The sequence below is a fragment of the Clarias gariepinus genome, chromosome 26 (genome assembly GCF_024256425.1).
Source record: "Clarias gariepinus isolate MV-2021 ecotype Netherlands chromosome 26, CGAR_prim_01v2, whole genome shotgun sequence".
NCBI classification, from domain to species: Eukaryota; Metazoa; Chordata; class Actinopteri; order Siluriformes; family Clariidae; genus Clarias; species Clarias gariepinus.
The window spans coordinates 19,241,338-19,268,522 of NC_071125.1; the positions used below are offsets into that span (position 1 = coordinate 19,241,338).

The 27,185-nt window shown below is 37.2% G+C and overlaps 1 protein-coding gene and 1 long non-coding RNA gene across 2 annotated transcripts in view; one reads left to right on the forward strand and one right to left on the reverse strand.

The window, feature by feature from the left end:
• The first annotated feature begins 14,447 nt into the window (after positions 1-14,447).
• tpk1 (thiamin pyrophosphokinase 1) overlaps positions 14,448-27,185 on the forward strand; it is a 31,940-nt gene continuing 19,202 nt past the window's right edge. Inside the window, exons 1-4 of the mRNA XM_053487724.1 lie at positions 14,448-14,580; positions 14,684-14,777; positions 21,094-21,168; positions 25,735-25,804. Of these exons, the coding sequence (XP_053343699.1) occupies positions 14,732-14,777; positions 21,094-21,168; positions 25,735-25,804 (191 nt within the window). The 5' untranslated portion in view covers positions 14,448-14,580; positions 14,684-14,731. The remainder of the gene's footprint in view (positions 14,581-14,683; positions 14,778-21,093; positions 21,169-25,734; positions 25,805-27,185) is intronic.
• LOC128514067 (uncharacterized) lies at positions 18,090-19,094 on the reverse strand. Its single transcript, XR_008356431.1, has 2 exons — positions 18,973-19,094; positions 18,090-18,447 (listed from the first exon to the last, which is right to left on the reverse strand). It is a non-coding gene; the product is annotated as an uncharacterized LOC128514067 (long non-coding RNA).

Sequence of the window (27,185 nt, forward strand, 5' to 3'; positions counted from 1 at the left end):
CAGGGTACCATTCTTAAACAAATGGGCAGACAGAATGAAAAATTCAAGAAATTGTCCGATTCCTTCGTACCTTCTGCCACGGTCACCAGAACTCCTGGAACAGGTTCCTGGGCTGGGCCAAGTATGCCCAGAACTTCTCACCAACCTACCAGTGGTCTCACCCCCTTGCAGTGTATCCAGGGTTATCAACTGCCGTTATTCTCCTGGAACAGGGAACCATCTGACCTCCCAGTGGTTGATTACTTGTTCCGGGAGAGTGAGAGAGTCTGAGAAGAAGCACATCACCATCTGCAGAGAGCTGTACGTAGGCACAAGGCCGATCGAATTAGATCCACCTCTCCAACCTACCAACCAGGAGATAAGGTATGGCTCTCGACTAGAGACTATTTTTTTATTTTTATTAATATGTTAAATGTCAGAAAGGAATAAGTGATGCTTTTCTTTTTTTTCGCACCATTCTGTGTAAAAAGAAATAAATAAATCCCAATAGAGCGACATTTTTCAAAAAAATCATCTCACCAAAAAATAAAAAATAAAAAATCTGATTTGATGATGTAGTGGATTATTTGAATCATTTGTTAATACATTTGAATAACACTGAATATGTTGTGTGCCCTTGCATATAATAAACTAAAGAATTTCCATTTGACCATATCCAATATCTATAACGTGAATACTGTACCTTTAGGAAAGATGAAAATAGATTTTAATGTATATATAAGATATATTGATGTGTGAAAAAAGACAGCTGGAAGGAATAAGCAGTCTGACTATTTCCATTTCTTAAATAGATGCTCACTTTATGTGTTTCATAATCATGTGCTTATATAAGAGCTCTTGCTGTTAATTTCCTATTCAAAATATCAAACTAGCAGAAAGATAGTGAAGCTTAAACACTTTTTTTTTTGCACAGTATTTCGATGTTGTCTATAAACTATGTTCATTTGTAATCATAACTGTCTATTAATATATTTAGGAATGTTCAGATCACATTTGCTGATGTATTAAGATTACTGAGAATTAAAATAAATTCCCCTCCACATAAATGTAGTAATGATAAAAACTGTCTGCTTTCCAACCCCCTCATTTTCTTTATAAGAAGCATATACTGTATATTATATAACAGCTCCTGTTTACAAATCTGATTGGACACGTTTCAAGGGTGCTTATTCAGTACTTAGTAGAACCAGACTGGGCCGTATCACTCCAGGTGTCTGTGTTTGTTGCATAATATTCCACGTCCTTGTTTAAAGCAGTTGCTACAGCAGAGTTGGTGACATTATCACTGGATAAGTTATTTTGGATAATTGTGACTTTTGATTTGTCATATTAGGTCATCAGATGAAAATGACTGGGAAGACAGTGTCTCTTAATGTGTCTCTGGCTTATGTGGGGTACAGTACCAGTTAAAGGTCTGGACACACCGATCAAAAGTTTGGAAATAAGTTTGCATTTATTTTCTACATACAGGAATACTGGAGATTTTTAAACTGAAATGAAATAACACATATGGCATTAGGTAATTTAGTAACACCACCAACAACATCAGGTGTTATTTTAAGACTACAATGTATGCTGTTCTGGAATAGTTCTTTCATGAACAGTATTCTTAAATGCATTTGCAAAACCCCTCAAGCACTGTAATGAAACTGTCTCTTAAAAAGACCATTCCAGGTACTGTATGCAAGGCCATAACCTACCTCTGTTGCAAAGAAAAAGTTCATTTAAGGTTACCAGTCTCACTCACAGAATCTACTTAGCTATAGAGAAGAAAACATCTCTTCATCATTGTGTGCCCTGATTTACTAATTTGTTAAGATACAACTCTGAGTTTAGCTGCGATCTGTTTACAGACCCTTCTGAGGTACAGTATGGGCTCAGTGGCTCGTTAAGGTCTATAGAGACAACTTTACCACTATCTATACCACTTATCAAGTTTTGGGTCACGGGAGGCCTGGAACCTATCCCATGGGACTCAGGGCACGAGGTAGGGTGCCAATCCATCAGACAGCACAAGCATACACACACTCAAACACTAAAAGCAATTTGGAAATAACCAAGTCCATATGTCTTTGGAGTGTCAGAAAAAACTAGAGTACCTAGAGGAAAAACCCACCGAACATGCACCAAACTAACCAAGAACATGCAAAGTTTGCCAGGTAGTTACGGGCTATCAGTAAATGCAGTCTCTTCAAGAACATTTACTGTTTGCGCGAATTATTTGGTCACTCATGCAGTTATACAGGTATTGGCATGATTGTGATTAGTTATAGCACTTGGTTTGAATCAATTCTGACCTTGTGTACCTTTTTATATATCATAATTTATTTTATATCTATTTTATTTAATTTGTTTACCATAAAAACAGATTTTAGTATTATTTAACTTAATTTATTTAAATGTGCTGTTACATGAATCTTTTATTTTTTATCGGTGCAGTCATGCGGATATTCAATATAGACAACCTCTTGCTCGTGTGATATTGCTTACAGTAAGTGTACAATTTAGTTTTTCTTTCCATTGTCCTTTACATATCTGAAAAGATGTCCCTAAAAGTTATTAACGGTGCTTAAGCAACATTTTCTACACTTGTTATGCACACTGAGGTCTTGAACTCTGCTCTCTGCTACATGGAAATGAGATCAATTTAAATAAAAGCCCTGTTTTATTCTGAGGACAGCCCCAAAGCTATTTGTTGAAGAAGAAAGTGCTGAAGTCATTTATTTCTTAATACTGAGTCACTTTTTGACCTCAGAGCTATTTTAATCAAAAGAAATATTTTTAGTTTATTACTGATGGGTGTATGGGCATTTTTTAAATATGAGATTAATTCAATTCAATTCAATTTTATTTATATAGCGCTTTTAACAATGGTCATTGTCCCAAAGCAGCTTCACAAGAAAAAAAATGAAAGATTATTATTATTTATTTTATTTTATTTTTTTTAAATAAGATTATTATTATTATTATTATTATTATTATTATTATTATTATTATTATTATTATTATTTGAATGTGAGCCATATTACTGTTTTCCTAGATATTCAATTGGAGTTTAAAAAAAAATCTTGCTTTTCTGCTCACCATGGTTTTAAAGAGAGATTATTGACATTAGAATTAAAAATGACATTGATTTGAGTATCACTGATGATATTGATATAATATTGGCATTAATTAATAATGATATTAATCACGACTACGATTCTGGCTGGGGTGGCTAAAAGACCGCATGTGTTCCTGTTATTGAAGGTGTATGAATGGAACACCTGATCCTTGAAAATCGATTGATAACTCTTTCATCAGCTTACGAAAGAGACAATGTGAAAACTACAGTGTGTACACAAAATCATTCACAACCACACCACTTGCACATTACAGAACCTCAGCTGGGAGTTATTGCCCTGTACAGTCCTAAACTTGCTCCAAACAATTTCCTAGGAGTACCTAGGAGGCCCGCGTTTCAGATGGTTCCGACAGACTAAGAAAACTTTCTACCTTGTTGGTAACCAAGCACTAGTGTTACGCTTAGAGAAGTGCCTTAGTGTAGCATGGGATTGTATAGAGAAATAAAGGGTTTTTTTTATCCTCATGTTCTGTTATTCTGCACAATCAAAAGTCTCAGTTTTACTTGTATTATTTTTTTTCTACCTAATCTTATACTTTAATTGTATTCCATATAAGTAAATGCATAAAAAAAATCTGGGGTTGAATGAAAGGAAACAGTCAACAGGACGTCTCTATTCACCACTGAGAAGAAAATAATTTCTCACTCTAGTTTGTTTCAATGCCCATTTGAGACATTTATTAAACTAGACATAGGAGTTGGATGAATTTCAGTTGGCATGATTCCTATTCACTGAGGAGGAAATAAGCAGCTCCTTTTTTATCCAGAACAGGATGGATGCAAGAATAAACACAGCAGTGCTCGGAAATCAGGAATGAACTCTCTGTGTGGGAGCAATTAAACCCGATAACAGAACTTCATAAAGCGAAGAGCTTCACTGTCTCTAAACATCCCTTATCGCCAATGAAATTGGTTAACAGGAGCAGCAGGCAGCCCTGTTTGTACACATGTACACTTGTGAATGTGTGTGGCTTAGGTAAACATGAATTGTGCACTTACGGCGTACCGCAAAGCAATTTTTACTGTTTTTTTTTTTTTTACTCATTCATAGTAATACAGTCATTGAATCAGTACTATATATAATGCAATACTTTTGTTCCTACAGTGCAAGAGAAGCACAGGACTGCAGCTCCCAGTGGGCATTGAAATGCAGGTCACAAGTGATAGGGCTATGTTCTATTTACTTCCTGACCTGAAGTGTTATAATGTAGTTTATTTTACTGAAGTAGAATTTTCAATATTAGTACTTTATGTTGTTATTTTATATTCCTGCCAACTTTCACTTTTATTGCATCACATACTTTTACTCTACTACATTTTCATAAATGAAGTGTGTACTTTTACTCGGCTACATGTTTATCCTCAAAAAAAACTTTAGCTGTTTTATAGAGATAAATTTAGCCCCCAAAAATGACCAATTTTTAGTGGTATACCCTCTCGTTTTCAACAATAATAATATAAAATGCAAATTATTTATATTTCTTTGCATATTGATATTACAATTGTTTGAGCTTCTAGAAGAATATGTAAAAATTGTTGTTTAAATAGTTTTTTCATAAAAGCTTAAAAAACAAAAAATATGTAGTGTCCGTAACAATGTCAAATTCATGTTGAAATATCATAAGAATTTAACATTTTAGAAAAATACACTTTTTTAGGTTTGTCTTTTTTGAAATCTAAATTAGCCCAGTTTCATCTGAATGACAATAAAGATCAATAAAAGATTTGAATTTAAAAAAGGTATGAACACTACATAAAAGGGCCTAAAATTTTATTTAGCAAATGTGTTTCTTTTTATCTGATAAAAAAAAAAATTTCTATGCATATTTACAAAAAAAAAAACGAAGCATGTACTGTATTAGGAGATAAGCATGAAGTATTGTGAAAAATGGTGTTAAATGATCCTATCTCCAAATTCACTTTTTCACCTAGGTGAGACTTTTTTGGCACTAATACCATGTTTTGACCATTTACTGTAAAGAAGCTACAATAAAGTTAATAATTGAAATTCTAGCAAGAGCGTTCCGCAAGACAAGCAAAGATTTTTACTAAATTTTGATTTGGAAAACAAACAAGTCTTGGTTTACGAGAACCAAGTATCATGTATCACGCATCACAACTGAGCCAACGTTTTTTCCGCGCTGCGGAATTGTGGTTAAATCGTCTTCCCTGCTGGGTATTAGTGCTCGTCTCTTACTGGTATAATTAACATCCGTGCACGTGTGTACTGTTTACTATAACACTGTGACCACCGTTCTCTGGTGTTTTTTCTTGAAAAGATCTGGGAAGATTTTTAGTCCAATTGATAATAGTAATCTATATAAATTAGTTTGTAATTGAAGCTACAATCGCTACTTAGTGTACATTTTTTTTTATCATTTATTAGCTAAAGCTACTGTACAAAATACTTCCATCAGCTTTTTCAACCCTAAACTGGTTCAATAATAAAAATCATAGTAAATGAACCTGAACATTCGGTCTGGTCCAGAGTGCACTGGAGGTGATTATATGGCCTGTTTCTGTCCTTGAGCACAGGCCGAGTGACAGATGGAACTTGATAAACTTGGGTGTGTGCAGGGAGGCTGTTTTAGTAAGTGATATTTAAGTGTTCTTTGTAGATAAAAAAAAAAAAAGTTCTGCTAGTGTGGGATTATTACATGGCTTTTTAGCAGTACAGAGTAAATTAAACATTTTATAAGATATATATAAAATGCGTTAGTAGGCGAAGCTTCACAGCTCTTGAAAATCAAAACTTCAATGGGTTTAATTTGTGTGTCGTATCAGTGACATCTTATTAGATATATGGGAAATGAACAGGAGCTCATATCTCCAGCTGAAACTAGGTTATACTGTATGGTTTTTAGACCGAGTTTCACATCAAAGGGAAAAATTCTAAGAAACGTTGCTTGGCTATTTTCAATTAACACTTATTAACATAAGTGTGTTGCTGTTGCTGAGCCACCAGTAGGAGCATAGGATACGTAATTCACAGGACAGCTACAAATACACTAGTGGAAATGGGAAAATGTAAATGAAACATGCTGATGGTCTGCAAAAATATTTCTATCCTCTCACGCCAAATGAATGTATCTGATTGTGATAACCCTTTTCCTGAATGAACCTGAAACACACAGATTAATGACATAAGAGGACAAGAAAAAACTGATAATCACTATGTCCCATTTGTGTCATATAGTCTTTTATAAAAATCGCATTTAAAGCACGATCTAGAATAAATTGAAATGAGGGGTGCTCAAGTCAAACCAAGGCTTGTCGCCTGAAAAGGGTACAGAAGCACGCACACTAATGGGCAATTTGAAAACACCAATTTTCACTGTTGTTGTTAGTCTTTTGGCTGCTCTTGTCGAGGGGTCGCCACAGTGGACTATCCTTTCTGCATACACAACTTGCCACAGGTTTTATGCCAGGTGCCCTTTCTGATGCAACCCTTCCTTTTTTCAAAGGGGTATGGCTTTGTGAAACAAGCAAGGTTGGATAACAATCAACTTTAATGGATCTCAGGGTTTCTCTGTGTTATAAAAACAAGGCAGGGAGTTTAGCTCAAGGTCCTTGAGGTCTACAGAGCAAAGTCACACAGTGGATGCTTAAAATGCGGAAGAGTGGAATGCAAGTGTGGTGATTAAACTCGCCCCAGGGACTTCAAAGGCACAGAACTGAATGTTGCCAATTGATCTAGACTGCGTGAGCTCCCGTGGCACTTTCACTTTTGCACAGAGCCAGCTTTCATGACCCTGCCACAAAAGAGTTAAAGCACCTGTTCCCAGCCGGAAAAGCCACCTGACGTTGCGACGGACTTCCATCTGTGGATGTGCTCAGGTAGAGCTGAAATGGGTCGGTTGGCCAGTCATCGAAGAGGAGCTGTTTACAGGAGCATGCAGAAGCCGCTGCCTACATGGGCCCATTCTACCCGCCGCCATCGCTCTCTGGCCTCATGCCCACATACTAGCTGGGCACTGCCTACAGATCCGCACATGCACATCTTCACCACTTTCCTTTCCCCATTATACCAAATAAAATTACCCTTTCTCCATAAGACCTCACATCGTGTCCGTGTGTTAAACCCATTACAATAACCCATAATGTATATCCTATTTTTAAATTTAATAAAACTAAGTCACCTGATATTGGTAGTGGAATGATTACCCTTTATAGCAAGGGCAAAGAAAGTCAATTTTCTCATTGCTCCCACATATCATCTCTAGCTCCACAACAGAAGGGTGTAATAAGACATAACGGCCCCGAGGTCATGTTTCCCAGAGGATTCCGGTTCATCCAGAGCAAATCACTTATCTCAGAATGATAAGATGCTACATCTTCTTTTAACTTTTCAAAACCGTATAGTCTGATAATGGTCATAATTGATCCTACAGTATGCCTGTTCATCATCCAAGGACAACAATTTGCTCACAATTGTGTTATTTTTCTCTTGCTAAAGCCACAAAGAAGAGGACAGCACAGACAGCCTTCATCTCTTCTTGTAATGTGTTTAAGCACTGGTCTGAACAGACCTGCAATTTTTTAACAGTAAATCTTCCAGCTTACAGACTAATTTCTACATATTAATGTGTGTTTATTATACAGGCATTAAGAATGATAAAATCAGTATTATTTAGTGTATGAAATAAAACCCTAGATTTAGATATAATGTGTTGAAAGAGGTGCGGTGACAAATCTCTAACACCACACAAAGAGTTAAAAACTACATTTCAGTGTTATCTACAAGCATTGACGCAATATGGAAACAGAGAAGGGAGATTTGTGCAAAATTATTTTTTCAATTCTAGGTCACTATTTAAACTGAAGGAATCAGTCATGTTTATTCTGTTGTAGGTCAGATTTTCCCCGAGTCTTATTCTTAATCTTCTATTAAAACAACATGTTCGCTCTGTGATGGATTTGATCTTAGATGGATTCTCAGGATTATATCAACATACTAAGCATATTTTTGAAGTTCATGTGGATTTTCAGGGAATTCCAAGGTAAACTGATGCCTGTGCAGATCTTTAATCATAGTGAGCACAAACAAATATCAAGGATAGAAGTATTAAGGAATATGAAAAGAAGACATCACCACAAACACAAAGAGACACAAGACATAATGCAAAAATAGGACTGTAATAACCTTTGGCCTCACTATCACGTGACTACAGTACTGTGTTAAAAGCGTGAGCCATCCCTCGTTTTCTCATAATAAATTTAATTAAAGGCACCACCGTGCCGTAGTGGTTAGCACTAGGGTTAAAGGTTTCGAATACCAGATTAAGTCTGTGTCTGTGAAGTCTGCATGTTCTTTCCCATATACTTTTAGGTGATTTTCCTCTTATAGTCCATGCAGGGTAGTTATTTTAGGGCAGTGGTGTTTCCAAATTCCCCCCATATTGTGTAAGTGTGTGCTTTTGTGGATTTTCCAGGGTCCACCCATTGGGTCACCTGGGATATGCTTCAGGCAATACCACGACAGCATAAAGTGACTAAAGATGCTTTAATTTTTTTTTTTTTTTAGCTATTTTAGCTTTAAAAAAGTTTTTAAAAAGCTGTACACGTATTAACTTCAGCAACAACCTCATTTGCCCTCCCATCCGTTTCAACCACTCTGCATTCAGCATCACAATTATACTATTTACCGGTCATCATCTGCACCTGCTTCTTATTGGTTCATGTATTCAGTTAGATAGTTTTGTTTTATGATGGAACGGGACAGAGAAATGAGAGGCAACACAGTCCTTCAGAAAGCTTGGAGAACTATTTCTCAAGACTGAAATTACAAGAATATTTTGCTCTTAAGAAGAAAGCATGACCCAATTAACCCCCTTAAACTTAAACCCCTCAGAACCCATCAGTAGGTCAAACCTATATACCCTCCATACCGACTTCTCTGTAATTAGTAAACAGTTTCATTCAAAAAAAAGAGCTCAATAATACATCTAAAGTTTTACAGGGAGTTCAGCTAATTATACAACTGTAAACACTGTGTTCCCTAAGGGACCATGCAAAATACAATAATTATACATAGCAGTCAGGAAGGCCCTTGTACAATTTGAGGGCAGGAGCTTAAGTGTTTCTTTGAGATCTATTTGTGCATGTGCCAGCTGCCTGGTTGTGTTCTGCTTGTTCTAAACCTCAATAAAAAATAATAATAAGCCAGCACTTATTGTCACAGATTTATTTGATTATTATTTTTTTTATCTGATCATCTGTACATACAGTATGTGTTAATCATGTAGCATAAAATCATTCAAATGCAGTCAGGAAGAAAAAATAAGATCTCAGGGTTAGGGTTAGACTTTGATGATTGTATGTTTGTTGGTGCCAGATGACCTGTTTTTTCAGAAACTGCTCACGGACCTACCAGGCTCCACCCCCAATAAATGCTCCCAATCTCCTGAATTCTAATCACACACACCTGAACCTCATCACAAACACATATAAATACACCTCGCTTCCATTCACCCGGGGTCTGGTCTTCACTACGGACACTGACTCTATGTGTTACTTGCGTCAAGTGATCGTCCCACTCCATTCTTCCTCGTCTTCGTGCCTCCTCGTCTCTGCATCTCCTCGTCTCTCCAGGCGCTTTGTCCTGTTTTTCAGTTCCACTGTTCCTGATCCTCCGTCCACCAGCTCCAGCACCATATCAGCTAAGACTTTTCAGTTTACTTTCTTACCCACATCTCATCCCAAACAGTTATCATTTATTGTTCAAACCCCACAACCACCAAATTGCCACTGTTGGGCCCTTGAGCAAGGCCCTTAACCCTCAACTGCTCAGATGTGTAATGAGATTTAAAAAAAATGTAAGTCACTTTGGATAAGAGCATCTGCCAAATGCGTAAATGTAACAAAAAAAACACACCGTAAGGCATGACGAGGTACTCATAGTGCCCTGTTGGGTTGATAAATGCCGTTTTCTATTTATCCACCTTTCAGATTTACTGTAGATGAGGTTGTAAACATGTGAAGATCCATGCACCTCACCGTTGTTCTAGGGTAGAATGGACGAGAGGAAGTGGGTAGCTGAACTTGACTGTGAATTTGTTTAAGGCTCGGTAATCGATGCATGGACGGAGCCCCCCATTCTTTTTAGCCACAAAGAAGAAATTAGAAGCAGCAGGGGACGTGGAGGATCGAATTTAACCTTGACTTAGGGCCTCTTCAATGTACTCTTCCATGGACTACTGTTCCGGAATAGACAATGAGTAGATTTTTCCCTTGGGCACTGGTTCACCTGGAAGGAGATCGATGGCACAGTCCCATGGTCGATGAAAAGGTAGTTGGGTGGCTCGCCTTGGGCAAAAAACATCCTGGAAATGGGAGTAGATGTACGGGATAACTGTGGATTGTGTGTTACTAGAACTCTTGATGGAAGTACTGTAGTGTTGATGGAAAGGATAGGGTTAACTCTCACACAATGTCCAACACAGTTTTCCCCCCATTTCAGGATTTTACCACTCTCCCAGGAGATAATGGGTTGATGTTGGGTGAGCCTCGGGCACCTAAGAATGAGTTCTGTGGTGGATGGTTCTGGAACTGATTTCTTCTTTGATGGGCGGAAATCTGAGGGAGACACTCGAAACGCAGAAATTTCTGCGATGCATTTTTGCAGACGATTGGAAACTCGGATGAATGTACGGATGAAATGCTTTAATCCATGCACATCAGTCATCGTGCACAGTGAGTTTCAGCCTCAGGTTAGGGTTGAGCCCTTGCCGGAATTTTGTGCGTACTCAGTCCAGACTATGAACTGGCTCCAGGAGTGCTGATAATCATGACAGAAGGTACGGAGACATCTGCCTATCTCCTGGATTTTTCATTCGTTCTGACCATCATTTTGGGAATGGTACCCTTACGGTCACACCCAGGAGTTGAAAGTACGCTTTCCAGAACCTTGACACGAACTGAGGTTTCCTGCAATAACTCCCACCCATGTTCCAGTAATGTGCAAGTGGTGCAGTGGGCAATTTAAGGTCATGCATTGCCCTACAAAAATACCTATGATGACCAAATCAGGCCATTTTTTTTATTAAAGAAAAGGGCCATTGCAGGAGTTTCTGGGAGGCCAGTTTTTTAAATGTGAAGCAGGCTGTCTGATCATGGCTCTGGTGTACAAAAAAAAATCATTATATATATATTTTTAGAGCTAGCACAGCTCAAATTGTGTGTGTGTGTGTGTGTGTGTGTGTGTATGTGTGTTAGCAAGTCCACATGAATACACCTAGCAGAACTCCCAGTGTTGAATTAATACCTGGAATGTTTTGCATTAACACTCTACAGTCTTTATGTAGGCCCAGTGTGACTCATTAACTCTCATTTCATTGTGTGTATGGCAATCAAATTCAAGTAACGTACAGTAATTATTTTAAATAACCAAATTACTTTGTTGTTATTATACCAGGTAAGTTTTGTTATTATTAATCTAATTAAGACCATTCACGGTAAAGACCTTCCTTGACATTGATACTGCATTTGTTAATATATTGCCCAGTGAATAGGTTTGCCACCTCATACAGTAGCTGAAGCATGGGTCGATCCAGAGCTCACGTTTCTGTCAATGCATGCTTTCCTTTTGTCTCACACTCACTTACATGAATAAGAAGGCTACCAAGTAGTTATTGGACCACTGCTGGATCCTTGGGCAAGCCTGTCAACCTTATCACTCATACAACATAGTCACTGCATGCAGTCCCAGTCCTAAGGCCAGTGAGGAAATTGGAGGGTTGCAAGAGGAAGGGTATCCGGCATAACACCCCTCCCAGATATTGTGGATCAATATGTGCCGACCCTCTATATCATCACATCTCAAATATAAGATGTGATGATGTGAAGCGAAAAAGCACAAGAAAAAAAAAATAATAGCAAGGTTATTATGTATAATAATGGAAATATTTATTAAATACTGATATATGGCAGATGATGCATGAATACAGTTTTTCTCAATAAAATTTAGTACGAGATTGCTTGTTACTCACAGATCAGGATTGCAGTGATCACTGAATGCTGCCTAAGCAAGCGGTTTAATTATATAGTCTGTAGTTTTTAGGGAGCGGAATAGCTTTCCTGATGGTAGCCTTTGGAACTAGTAATTATCAGAGTAGGTAGATGCTCACCTTTACCGCTCGCCTCTTAGTCTTCAAGTTATGACAGATGACAGGTGATGATTTTTCCAGTGGTCTTGATAGTGCCTTGTAGTCTCATCTTGTCTCTGAAGCAAACTGCATCAAATCGGATAGTGATGTAAGAGGGTAAGTCAAAAATGATCCGCACTCCAGTTATTTTAAAACTCCTGCTGGTTCCGCAATCTTAGCAGCGCTTTCTATTCTGAGATTCTGTCTCCCCAGTTACTGCTGTGCAGGTGTGAACATATATCAGTTAATTTGCAGCAAAAATGGATGATTTGAACGAATTCACTTTTATGCGGTCTGAGGGTGTACCTGGTTCATGAAGAAGTTTGTATGAATGCATAGAGAAGTTCAAGGAAGTTTGCACAAGTGAACATCAAGAATCTCATCCATGTCCACAGTTGTGGAAGATATTACATTCTCCCTATAGTCCTGATCCCGCTCTATCAGGTGAAGTCACTCTATCAGACTTTATCTGATCGCCTGAAAGCAGCCCTATGAGGACAAAGGTTTACTTCTGATGACTGTCGAGCATGTACTGCTCGTGTGTGGAAATTATATGCAGGAGAGGCTAGTTATGGTGGCACAGCTCCAAGAACTAGGGAAAGTTAAATGTCTTCTATAATGGGTAGTCACTGATCTGGGAAGAAAGCACTTAATGTTGTTTTTGAGGAAGACTGGACTGGAAGGTCAACTTTAAAGAACAGGGAAGCTGAGGAGAGAGAGAGAGCGATAGAGAGAGAGATGTATAAGTTGCAGTGATGCAGCATACAGAACTCCGAGTGGATGCTGATTGGTACCGATAGGAAATGTGCAGAGAAGAAAGAGTGCCGGATAAAGCAGATGAAGCGTTCAAGACACAGAAGAAGTCAAGACAAGATAAAAAAAAGGAGGCATCAGACTTTTTAAGGAAGGCTGGTCTGGAAAGCCAGCTTTGAAAGGCAGAGGAGATGAGGGAGAATAGGACGTACAGTTGGTGCAGATGTAACCTACTGGATTCCAACCGCTGTTAAATAACAAAAAATAATAAAAAGGAGACAACGACAGGCAGAATTAAGGGCCGAGGAAACACTGGAGCAGTGCAAGGTGCAGCAGCAAGTTAAACGCGCACTACGTTCACAGGTAACACAGGGGTCAGTATCTGCAAGCGGGCGGAGCCGCGGGTAACCTCTAGTCTTTAATACGTTTGTGTGCCACTTGGAGCGTGAAAATCTTCTGACTGAAACCTCTTACCAACATCTGAATTGTTAATAACTGTGTTTGACTATGTATGAAGGAGCATACAGTGCTACCTAGATATAAAAATTTGATCCGTTCTGAAGGTGAAATTTCATATTAGCCAGGGTTTGGTTTATTTGTGCGTATGCTGAGGCACATTTCTTGCAAAATTTGAGTTCTTAAGGAAAAAAATATTAAGGCAAGGCACTCATATGCCGAGGTACCACAGGGTATGGAATTTAATTATTTTAATAAAGCAGACACAATAATGTAAATATATAAAACAGAAATGTGAAATCGTTGTTTTGGTCAACAATTTGAGATGTTCTTAGGAAAAGCAGAACAAACTAAAAACTCTTTAGTCTCTCTCTCTCTCTCTCTCTTTCTCTCAAACACACACACACACACAAATCTAAATCAGTGATAAATAAAACGCTAAAGCACGCGCACGCCTGTAGAGGCGCTGTGGAAAACGTAGCAGCGCTTTATACGCTTCTGCGTGACGTCATGACGTCACGCAGAACCCGGAACCCTCTAAGTCAGGTTAGGGGTATTCTTTTTTTTCTCTTTACTTTTTAATATATTAATCGTAATCTGTTGTGTGCCTGCGACATATAAACTGCATTACTAATTTGCGCTGTGTATTTTCTATGAGCCGTTTCCATGCGTCTTAGCATAGACGGTGTAAAAACTACACCTCCCAGAAACACCCGCTCTCCAGTAAACACTGTAATTTTCGTCAATCCGCTAGACTTTGTTTTATTTTAGCGACGCTCGGTCAGAGTCCAAGGATAGAATCAAACAGGAAATGTTAATCCATTTAAAAAGGCACAGTATCGACATTTCTATTAACTAGTGAAGTAGCAAGGAATCTACACCTAAGTACCCGGATGTGACCGCGTACTTCTATTTGTCCAGACCAAAGCCGGATATGTAGTTCCTATTAAAAAAAAATTAATAACGACTCATTTATTCACCACGCGCGCACACGCGCACGCGTAATCGCTCTCCCGCGAATATAGCACGAGCGCGAGTTGTCAGTGCTGTCAGTCTCAGGCAGAACTTGGGGAAAGTGAGACATACATCTCTAGACATCTAAAGGTATCATTTAAGCAATTTAAAGTTATTAAACTTGTTGGTTCGTTTTAAGGGATGTGAGAAAATGTGTGGTTTAAAAGTTTATTTTTGTTTCTTTCTTTTTTAGCTTGTAACCTGCGCCTGAGGGAAGTTGGAGAGGAAGAGAGAGCGAGAGATGGATGAAGAAGAGTTCACCCCTTTAGACTGCCTTCTGTCTACAGGTAACATTGAACATTACCATATCTTTCTCAAAAATCACAGACTTAGTCTTACCTTAAAATGTGGGATTTCAAATAAAAAAATTAAAAATAAAAACTTGTGTCTAAAGTTTTGACAGTGGGTAAAAACCCATACTGAGGTAAATTACACAGAAGTTTCTAGAAGTTAGGGATGGGAATCACTAGTCATCTTCTGATCCATAGTATCACGATATCTAGGTCCAGATTCAATTACAATTGCTATTCTACAAGTATCATGATTTTACATGACATTACATTTTCCCTGATTTTGTTATAGGTTTAAACCATTACAGTTTCCTCCAAGAGTGTCTATAATACAGAGTGAACTAAGTGTAGGATTATAAAACTGAAAAACAGCCAATTCTGGTCACTGGCCGATCGACCGTCTCTATTATAAATGTACAAATAGTTTAAAAAAAAGAAATTATTTTGGAGTCAGTGAATTGCCACACAAAAGAATCACATTTCATAACTAAATAGATTTTTTTCACCATCTTTAGTAGAAGGTTGTGTTAGCTCTAGCTTTCCTTATGTTATATAGGAAATAAGACTTGTGGAGTGCTGTTATGGAAAAAATGATCAACAGTAAAATAATTGCAGAATGCATTTTATTGCACAATTTATAATCAGAATTGTAAGGGGACGACTTCTGTAAATTCTGCATGAATGTCTTCTTACCGTTGCTTGTTTAAATTATTATTATTATTACTATTACTATTATTATTCTTTTCAAAAGAGATTTATTCAGCTTATATTGCTTCACATTAAAGAATCACACAAGAACAGTTCCCTATACATAGAGTACATTCGGTAAGCTACCCAAGTATAAACTTGTAAATTTTACCACTATCGTAATATGGAATGACGTCACAAAAATGTAGAACTCACAAAATGAGCATATTATTATGATATTTTGTTATGGAAACCACCCGAAAACAACATGTGATCATGTGTATGTGTGCTATTTCTTTGCCCAAGTGATCCATTTTTTTTTTTTTTTTTTTGCTCAGTAATGTTTGTATAATATCATATTGCTAAGGTTATGCTGTCAAAAAAAAAATTTCACTCTATACTGCACAAGCCTGACCCCCATTATACAGAGGGGCCTCAAGAAATGTATACACCATTCAACATGAAAAACATATGCCTGTCTTCTGACGGTCACATGATAGCATCAGCGATGGTGTGACTACTGACATCTTCAGAGGAAACATTACACATAATACTACACATTGTTGCCATAATTAGGGCCCAAGCACTATAGGTTGCGCTGAACTCTTTTGTTTTCCTAAGGATTATTATTTTTTATTAATTTTATTATATTATTATTCTTTTTGGGGATCTTAACATGCTCTAAAACTCATGAAAATTGACAGAAAGGTTGTAATCTGCTGCCATCATGATGCCTGAGACACATTGCATTGTATTAACACACACATTGCAAATGTTAACACACAGACACACACACAAACATGCACAAACACATTTACTTGTCACACACAGACTGACACACCCACACATCTCTCTCGCACACACACTAACCCTCACATGTCAACAAATATTTAGGGCCTAATCAGCCCTATAGAGTGTGTGACGTGTCCAAGTTGTGCTGTGCACCCAGGCGACGATGGCTTTTTGTAGGTCTTAACACTTTCAAATAACACACAGGTTGTGTGGTGTTCCTGGGGTGGCGATGCCGCAGGGTGCTTGAGCACGCTTATCGTTGCTTGCAACTATATTTTAGTTTGAGGTTTATAAAAGGGCATAGATAACAACTGTTAAACTGTTTTGGGCCCCTTTGTATATTTAATAAAACAGAGTAATGTAAAAAATGGCTAAAATATCTCTGGTTTGTTGGGGCTACATGCTCTGACAAAGAGTGTCTTCTTCGTACACCAAAGAGTGTTTAGTTTTATCTATGTTATGTTCCTGTAATACTTATGATTTTGTTCAGTGTCATAAGTAGGGCTGGGTATCTTTCAGAAATATTCAATATCAGTACTGATACTAATTGCTTAAATTCGATACTGTTTCCTAAATGAGATTTTTTATTTAAATGTAATGTAATTTTTCTAATGTAAATGACATCAGGAACTAATTTGCCATTTGAATTGTAAACAATTTGCAAAAAAACATGATGTTATAGGGTATGGGAGGGAAAATCGATTCAGTTACATATCACAATTCTTTTCTGAATTCATACAGTATATCGCCTCCAATATTTTTAACATAAATGTTTTATTTATATGTGCTCGCATTTGAAGTAGTAAACCCTACAGGTGGCACACTCTAACCTATTCACACACTTGCAGGCAACACAGCAAATGTGTGAATAAATTCTGTGTGATTTGGGCGTTCCTGCGTGGAACGTGCAAATCCATAGCTCGATTTGCTTTCAGAATTGTAAAAAAAAAAAAAAAAAAATGGAAAAAAAAAGACATTGAATTTATAAAATCACGATACTAACAGAATCGCACTACTCGAATTCGAATCAGCACCTAGATGTTGTAATAATATTGTATTATCCGGTCCCTGGTGATTTACATCTTTATGATGTTTTATATTATGATGTTAGAAAGTCTTTTTGTTGTGAATTTGCTGTCTAATAACGAGAATAAAACATATACGCGGTGTTCTATTATAGAAAAATTCATAGTTAAATTACTAAATATATATGAAAGTCTTAGTCCATTCTGAAATAAATGATCATCTGCAATTACTGCATATAAAACAGAATGTAGTTTCCTCAAGTGTATAAAATGGAACACAGTTGGTGTTTCATTGCAATGTTTTACATACAAGCAGGTAAATATTTATTTTTTAAAAGCCAAAGAACACTTGAGTGAAACATGGTTATCGCAATAATAATCTGCAGTGTAGATTACTCATGCATTCTGTGGAAAAAAATTATTGAACTATAATTGAAGTTGAGTGGAAGGTACCAAATACTCATATTCATGGCTTTCAGGGGGGAATGTGGAAAAAATTTATTGAACTATAATTGAAGTTGAGTGGAAGGTACCAAATACTCAGAAGGCCTTAGTTCAAGAGGCCTTAATCCTCGCAGCCTGCACGACAAATTGAGGAAGTGAGAAAAACATGCAGGCAGAAGGCAGGAGTTAGATAATAGAGCAATAAGATAAGAAAACTAACATCAGGAAAAATAATAACCTGTAATCTTTAATAATAATAATATTTACTACGTTTACGCTTAAGATGATTAACGATGGTTGGGTAATGTAAATTAAAGAAAATGTGCAAAGTGTGACCCAAGAACAACCCGTACACACAGAGTGCAAGAAGTTGTGCAACTTTATTGGAATGGAAAATTCAGAAAGTGCAGGCAGTGATCCAAAATATAAAAATAAACTTTCGGTTCTGCTTTAATTGGGACAAAGTGCAAAAAAAGCCAGACTTCTGCTTTGAAAAAGAGATAAACAAGATCAGATTTATCAAATTGTTAAGAAAATATAAGAAGTATATCAGGTGAAGTAAAAAGTAGATCACTGATCTTCAGCTGTATCATTATCCTCGCCCATCAGAGCTCGAATCAGACGCAAATGGTGACGATTTGGGTAAGGGAAGGTGTAGCCACCTGCTCCCAGAAGGAATCTTAGACGAGAAGATGTACGAGAAGAGTGCTGCCTGCGAACTAGAACAATAAGAAAATCTGAACAAATGCACTTTGCACATATTAAAAAACAATATAACAAAACAAAGCATACTGCAACATGCACAACTAAAAAAATTAATTATTACTTTACCAACCAGTAACCAAATTTAACTAATATTGTGATATACACAATAATAATTTATATATATGTATACATGTAATCACGTAATCTTGATTTTAAAAGTCAAGATTAAAGTATTGAAAGTCATTTCAATACTTTAATCAGATTTAAGCTGATTAAATATACCTCAATGCTTATCTCAGTTAAAATATAAGGGAAAAAATCATTAAAATAATCTGTTAAATTAATTGGTTATAAGCATAATCTAAATGAATAACCAGAACATATGTTAAAGTACTAATAGACAAATAATTTCTATAAATGTCTCTAGAATAGCTAAAGTCTCTAAAAAATATAATGGACAGTTAAAAACAAATAAGACAAAATATACTGTGATGAGAATAATAAAAAATTAAATATGATTATGAAAATAGAATACTTACACATCTTGATGAGGAAATCTCAGAAAAATTGATTGCGGCTTCAACAAAACCTCAAGTCACCAGCGGTGGTCAATGGTCTGGTCAAGAAAAAGGAACAAACCAAATTTTCTCCAAAAAAGGGAAAGCATAAGACTTCGTAGGCCCAGACTTAAATAAATATGAGCTGAAAAAAAAATGAAAAAGGGAGATTACGCAATTGGGAGGCGCTACATCAACCTTACCTAGGCAAAATTGGCTTACATCTCATAAATATTAAGTGATTTCTTGACTTAAGGAGGAGCAAACAATGATGTAAGTGTTAAATGAAGGTATATAAACCATGTAAAATTAGGGAAGTGGGAGGAGGTGAAAGATAGGTGGTCCAGTGCTGTCCATTTACTTTTGGCTGCAATAAACTCTTTTGCTATTTCAGTGCTTGAGTAGTTATTGATTTGGCTTTGGAAAAATGGTAATTGGCATAGTAATACAAAAAATTTGCCACGACAATTCCTCCTAAGTAAGTGTTTTCTCCTGGTTCAGAAGCGTATTCTAACACAAACACACTACAGATGAGCTGCTGGTTCAATCACATGCACACCTTCACGCCTCCATGCTCGTCTTTGGATCGTGGGAACTGTAGAACGCTGAGGAAACCCACACAGACCCGCGGAGAACATCTGAAACCTTATACACACATTAACCCAAGGTCTGGATCAAAAGCTGCAACATAACAGTACCTGACCAGGGCCAGGTCAGTCGGGACAAACTGTTGATCAAATGTTGATCCTCGGAGCAGTTTTTGATCCTTCATAGTTTGTGATTAGCTAAACACTCAATCAGTTTAATATTTCATATTCATGAGACTGAAAACTAATCCAGATCATTAACATGAGGATTTATTTAAAAGGAAAGTGAACGGAATAGGTTAGTTGTATTGTGTGTTATGTTTATTTCAGAGATTTGCCTTTTAGTGTAAAAAAAGAAAGAAAAAAAATATACGTTCAAGAAAATGAAATTAAGGCTACAGAGAGCACAGGCTCCTCACCCAACCAAACTGGACAGATTGCAAATTGTTCTGTGTTTGCCAAGAATTAAAATCTGAAACCTGGAAATATGACATTAATTATCTTGGTATCTTAAACCTTGTAAAATGATCTGCCAAATATTTGACAAGAAATCTTAAATTACTTTTGTTCAGTCTATAAGATAAGAAGCTGGAAAAATTACTTTTAAAACAAGATAATATATCCAGGTCTGAGATTTAAAATCTTGGCAAGTACAGGACGATTTGGAGTTTTTTTTTAATAGCTCTAATATACCTCCTGCTTTAATCCATTAATATATTTATGTAATATAATATATAATATAATCCATGTAATAAGAATATAATAATAATTTAATATAATAATATAATACCATCCATGTATAATAAATAAGAAGCTAAAAAATAACTTTTAAAACAAGATAATTCATCTCATATGTTCAGGTCTAATATAGAAAAATTAAGCACAGTCAATTTTGCATTATAGGATTTAAATCTTGGCAAGCATTTGACAATTTGCCATGTACATTTTTTTTCACTTCCAGCTGTTATCCATCCACCTTTCGATTCAAGATGTCATGCTTCCTGAAATGCTTTTCTGCTGATCACAGTTGTAAGAAGCAGCTATTACCGTACACGGCCTATCAGTTCGAGCTAGCCTGGTCATCCAATTCCCATATCTCATCATCAGAAAACCATTTTCACCCACTCTGGCTATTCATTGAATGTTTGATTTTTTCCCACAGTGTTCTGTGTAAACATTAGAGATTGCTTTAGGTAGAGATTAGATGTGTTGTGTGTGAAAATCCCAGAAGATCAGTAATCAAATATACTCAAACCATCTCATGTGCCACCGACAAGTATGCTTTAGTTGAAGGCACGGAGATCACTTATCATCTACTTCTTATCATTTGTTCTGCAATTCCTACTTATTTTTTTGTGAATGGCGTATAAAATTAAACATATATACAACATATTTGGAGTCTTTTAACTTGAATGCCACAATACATATAATGTAATACACATATATAGGAACATAGCCTTAACGGATTGATCCTGTACCCTGAAATGCAATTTCACGTTATTTTCTGTTCCAACAGGAACCCAGAGGATCTGCCTGGTCATCCTAAATCAGCCTCTGGACCCTCACTTCTTCCATGTGCTCTGGAAAAAAGGTATTGATTTTGTGATAATTAGATTCTTGCATTTGATTTGCTCCTTGTTTGGCTTCTTAGCACTTTTGGTAAATGGCAAAGGCAGCAGTCTTTAATTCTCTGAAAGGTCATTCAGTCCTGATCAGGGACTCAGAGGTGCAACATCCACAATAAAGACGCTCGATCTTACCCATAAGCCATAAGCTACCCCACTCTGGGCAGTTTACCACCCTGTCATTGTTTATTTTTCCACAGAGATGCCCACTGTCTGTCTGTAATTTATTAAATTTATTAATATAGTGCTGTTTTTCATTTTTGAATCTGATTGGTCAGAAGGTGTTTGTTTATTTTTTTAGAAGCTTTGAAACCAGCACCAGATGCAAGTTTTATTCCATTTTACATGTCCCAGAAAGCACTTTGTTAATGTTTCTAATAAGCGAAGTGTAATAATAATCTTGCTATTTAACAAAGATTAAAAAAATTATCCTGGGAGATGTTTATTTAACATTTAAGGAAAGATGGCCAGTTGTGGTGGCCGGTTCATATGTGAAATTGACCTCTAATGCTCCCAGATCCACAATTTGAGTCCTGAACTAAAGTATGCCCTTGCCATTAGGGAAGAAAAGCTTCATAGATGTGATCATCTGCTTATTCAGTACATTCATTTATAGCATTTGACAGACTCCCTTATTCAGAGCGACTTTCATTTTTATCTCATTATACATCTGAGCAGATAAAGGTTGAGAGCCTCGCTCAAGCACCCAACTGGGGCAACTTGGTGATGGTGGGGGTTCGAACCTGGGCCCTTCTGGATCATAGGCCAACGCCTTAACCACAGAGCTAACCCTGCCCTCACTCAGGTCATCAGCTGACTTTATTTATTTGCCACATAGCGTTGCTGAGCCTAATTCCGAACTACTGAAGCAACCCCAGATCATATCAATGTGGGCACCCTAGCAAATCAATGTCTTTTTTTATTAGTCTGACTAATAAGTGATTTTCTTATGGACAACATACAGCTGTTTAGTCCCAATTCTGTGAGTTCTCATTGTGTTGTGTGCGTAAGGAAATGCTTCTAATTTCACTATTAAACATAGCTATAATTTTTAAGTTTTAATGTTGATTTTTTTTTAATCATGCAACTTCACCAAGTGATTAAGTGATCTTCATCCCAGATTTTCTCTCTAATTTAGTTGTGTCCAATTACCCCCTGTCATTAGAGGGACACATTAGGGCTACTACTACCACATTAAGGCTACTACTACCACTCAGTCAGGAGGGCTGAAGACTATCGCGTGTTTCCTCCGAACCATGTGACGTCAGCCAACCGCATCTTTTCGAACTGCTCCCTCATGCACCTTTGGGGACAGTGTAATACAATCAAAGGAGAGCGCTTTCTGCTCCTTACGCTTACGTGAGCTCACAGATGCCCCTGATTGGCTGTAGAGCTGTAATTAATGTGGGAGCACAAAGTACGTCTCATCCCTCCCCTCTGAGAGAGCTCGGCCAATCAGCTCTCTCTACACCTCCGGCTGTGAAAGGTTACAGCATCACTATTTTTTTAACCAGACAGTGTGTATTAATGCACTTGGTCCAATATCCTTAATTTTTACAGTAGAATTTACGTCAGTTATTTTTGGAAGAATTCTGCAGTGTTCCTATTACTTGTGAGTTATAGGTTGGGATCTCATCCCTATCTTGTCTTGAGTTCCCTGGAATAGGTTTTCTGACCCTCTCGAGTTGTTCTTTAATAATATTAGTTTCTGTAAATTTCTGTGGTGTAAGAAGAATAAAAAACTTTGGGATTTATTGGTCACTACTTAAGGTAACTTCAGGGTTTTTCAGATTTCCCGTCAATGGTTTTACTTTGTTCTTGCTGCTTTGTATTAACATTACCTAAAAAGTTTTAGAATTAACTTTTCTTTATGAAACTTGCACCTCAAAAGGGTTACATTTTAACAAGTACTCTCTTGTGGAAGTGAAGGCAGGTGTGATTGGGGTGTGACTCTGGAACCAAAATGCAGTTCTCCAGCTGGCTGTCTTGAAGAGACCAGCAAGGCGTTCCACCTCTCTTTCTCTCTCACTTTCTCTCTTACCAAAAACCTGGAAATTAAGCCCTGCGAGGATTCACCACCACATCAGACTGTTCCCAGTGAGCGAACGATCAAAGCCGAGTCGTTCTGTGTGACTCACGCTGAGTGCAGTTTCTCCTCTCAGTGCTGGTCTGGTGGGAATAAGCACTTTACATAAAGACAGGTAAAGTACAGCGCATGCCGAGCCCGAGGCGTTGCTTATGACTCAACAAAGAAAGTTTTCTAAAAAGTATTTGCAAAAATGCATACCAGCTTAATTAATTTATTAAGAAAAGTAACTAAAGTAGAGTAAAAAAGAACCTATTATAAGTGTAAGGGCTTGATTGAGAGCATGAGCATTATGATTTTCAGCCCCTTGCTGTGACATTATGGGAGACACCTTGGAAAAACTAGGCTTTTTTTTTTTCCAGTTCTGGATTTTTTTTTTCTTTTTCTCTTTTTTTTGCTTTTGACCTTTTGCTACATATAGCTACGAATGAGCCTTAAGTGGTTGTACAATAAGATCCTGGCTTACCGGCGTGTGTCTGGGGTGATCCATGGCTGATACGCAATTTGCAACAATTTGCAGCAGAGTTATGGGTTTTATGACAAACTTGTGTCTAGAACAATTGAAAAACACAAAAATGTGACATGTTCAGGTATTTCAGGTGCGTGTCAGTTACTAGTAGAAGCAGTGAGGACATGTTTTTACCTTGCCTTATCATTTACAGTACAATCTACTGCCAAACAATCTGTCAATATTAATTATGTTGCAACATTTATGATGCTGAAAAATCTGAAGATGTAGATAATAGTAAAGAATCTTTATTTACTTTTCTTACAAGGTGTATTAATATTTCAGAGTCAATTTGTTGTCAATATAAAATTTATTTATATATCTGTTCCACAGCCACAAATAAAATGTATTATTTTATTTGTGCCATATACAGATGCATGTTTTTTTCTGGAAAAATGGACTGAATTTGCCATAAAATCCCCCCCGGACTTCAACCCTCACACAAATTCTTATCAGAATTTAATAAACAACTAGGCTTAATCATTCCTTTGGTTTCAGTGTGGTTACAGTAAAGTAACTGCCTCTGGTGTGACCACTCATGAAAAAACACATTCCTGTATAGTGGAGGAGTAACCTAGATTTTTGACTGGATTTTAAAAGACAGATTGAGCGATGTTAAGTTGAAATCACTCTGTTCACATGGCAGTGGTGGAATAAGCAGAGTGATTTCAACTTAACATCGCTCAATCTCTCTTTTAAGCTCCGGTCAAGGATCTAGGTTACTGATCAGAAGGTCGGGGGTTCAATCCCCAGGACTACCAAGCTGCCACTGTTAAGCCTTTGAGCAAAGGCTTTAACCCTATCTGCTCAAGGAGTATCACTGTATCCTGTCTTTATCTGCATTCTGACCTAAGTGTTCTACCTGCGATATGCAAAAAAAAAATATATATATATATATATTATTTAACTGTGCTGTAAGGTACAGTACACATGATAAATAAAAATACCTTAATCTTAGATGTGTGTAGTGCAGCAAGAGGTGGGATTCGTAAGCACAAGTTAGAGCATCGAACATCATTACGTTTAAACATATAAGGCAAAATGTGAGTTTCGAGTAGGGTTTTCTTTCTCTGGTGAAAAAGTACTAGTCTGGACATAAAATCTGTGTGTCACTGGTAGATGGCTCAGTTGCCCACCATTGGTTTATAAATTTTGTCTGTGCTGCAATGACCTTTCCAGTCGTGAAGAATTTAGATAATCAAGTTGTAGACTTTTTCATCCTTCTTTGAAATGTTGTGCTTTTTTAAGCACATTTTACTCTCAATGTTTAGGATATTGGACTATGGTTTGGAAGGGCCCAAGTTCAAACCCCTTGACCACCAAGTTGTCCCTGTCGGGCCCTTGAGCAAGGCGCTTAACCTTCAATTGCTCAGATGTATAATGAGATAAAAATGTGATAAGCGTGTCTGCCAGATAATGTAAGTGTAAATTATGCCAATTCCCAGCCACTACATACCTATCCTCTGTCATGCAGCATCTACCAACTCGAGAGTTCAAGGCGCATGTGATTCTAACCTCTGGATTTTTTATCACAGGGTGCATGACATGTTCAGAGGAGTTGCTGTCTGCCCCCTTCTGCATGCATGAGCTCACAAACGGACATTATTGGCTGATGTCTCTGGGGAAGATTAAATGGGGAAATTAAATGTAAAGATCTGTAATAGTAAATACAATCAGCGATGATCTGTGTGGTGGAAGTGGGTCATTATGATAACACTCCTTATGAATACCTCCTCAGGGCTCCATCTGTAATCCTTCTAAAGATGTGATGTTGTAAGATTAGTTGGGTGTCAGAACTAATATTTGCTAATATTTGATGTTCCTGGGACTAAATACTCTGTTGCTTCAGATGTAAAGAAGGAAAAGGGTAAAAAAAAAAAAAAAAATCTGCTGTACTGAAGGTTAAGTGCGCTGATTTGTCGTGCTATATTGTTCCAGCCGTGATCCGAGCATGTGCAGATGGCGGGGCCAACCATGTTTACCAGCTGACAGAAGGCCAGAGAGAAAGGTAAGGTCAGCTGCTTCACAAAAATTCTTTAGTTTAACTTTTCTCCTTGTTGGTTTCTTTTATTTGTCCCTTAATTCGATCAGATATAAGGTCCATATTTTGAGCAATAAATCAAGCATTGCTGAGTTTTGTGTAATATTATAATATTACAGCACTGTTAAGTTTTCCATCCCGACTAAAAAGTGATGAATCACTTTCAAAGACTGACAGTAGTGTCGGCTTCGAAAACAAATCATGGGTTTATACTAATGCCCTCGTTCTATTATATTATCATCACCATAGCAACAACTGTTTCACATGAACTTGGCAAACGCTTTATTAAAATGGTTTTGATATTGTTAAATTTTCTGTCAGGTCATGCTTATTTACCATTTTTAGAAGAAGCTTTCAATGTCAGAGCTTTATAGCAGTCAAAAAGAAAGTTTTTTTTTTTTAACAAAGGAAAGCCTTTGAATGATGATGGTTCACGGTTCACTGTTTCTTTGTACCATGACATGAATTTTTTTTGTCTTGTTAACTTCAAGAAAACAGCAACTACATTGTTTCTGAGGATTTTTCACCACGTCCATCCATCCAGACATTGTACCTTAACATAGAGACCTAGGGACACCCTGGATGGGGTGCCTATCAATCACTCTCTCTCTCTCACACACACACACACACACACACACACACACACACTACAACGCCAGTCAGTATATACCGCATGTCCTCAGACTGTCAGAGGAACCGCACCAATCTCTGGGAGAAACGTATAAACTTCACGCATGCAAAACAGAGGCAAGATTTAAACATCACACCCAGAATGTAAAGGTCTGTTCCACAGCTGTAAACAGACTAAATGTAAGACACCGTATGCATTAGGAATGGGAATCTTCCAATAAGATATCATCACGATACAAAGGTACTGCACAGGTTGTCCCCTACTTACAAACTTAAGAGTTCCATTCATGGAGCATGTTCGTAAATCCGAAATTGTTCTTAAGTCCGACAAAGCGAGCCTTTGAAGCGAATTTACAATGTTAAGCATACCAATGCATTTGACTAAACATGTCTCCTTTCCCCACACTGCCATCATGTGGCCAAAAAACATAACCGTGCATATGGAAATGAATTTCAAAGTGAAACATTGTCTCTGCGTCTGTAAATTGCAAGGGAAATCCCGGATGCCATTTTGTCCACTGTAATGCACTGTGAACTCTTTTTTGAAAAATTAAGCCATTTTCACCATCAGGACAGCTTTATAGTTGTCTAGTAGTTTCTAGTAGTATGCATCATTCTTTTAAAATAATGTTAAGTTGTTACATAAGTGGAATAAAACACTTCTATAGGTGTGTAATTATTGGAGCCCTACCCACATCATACCACCCACCTCACTGAT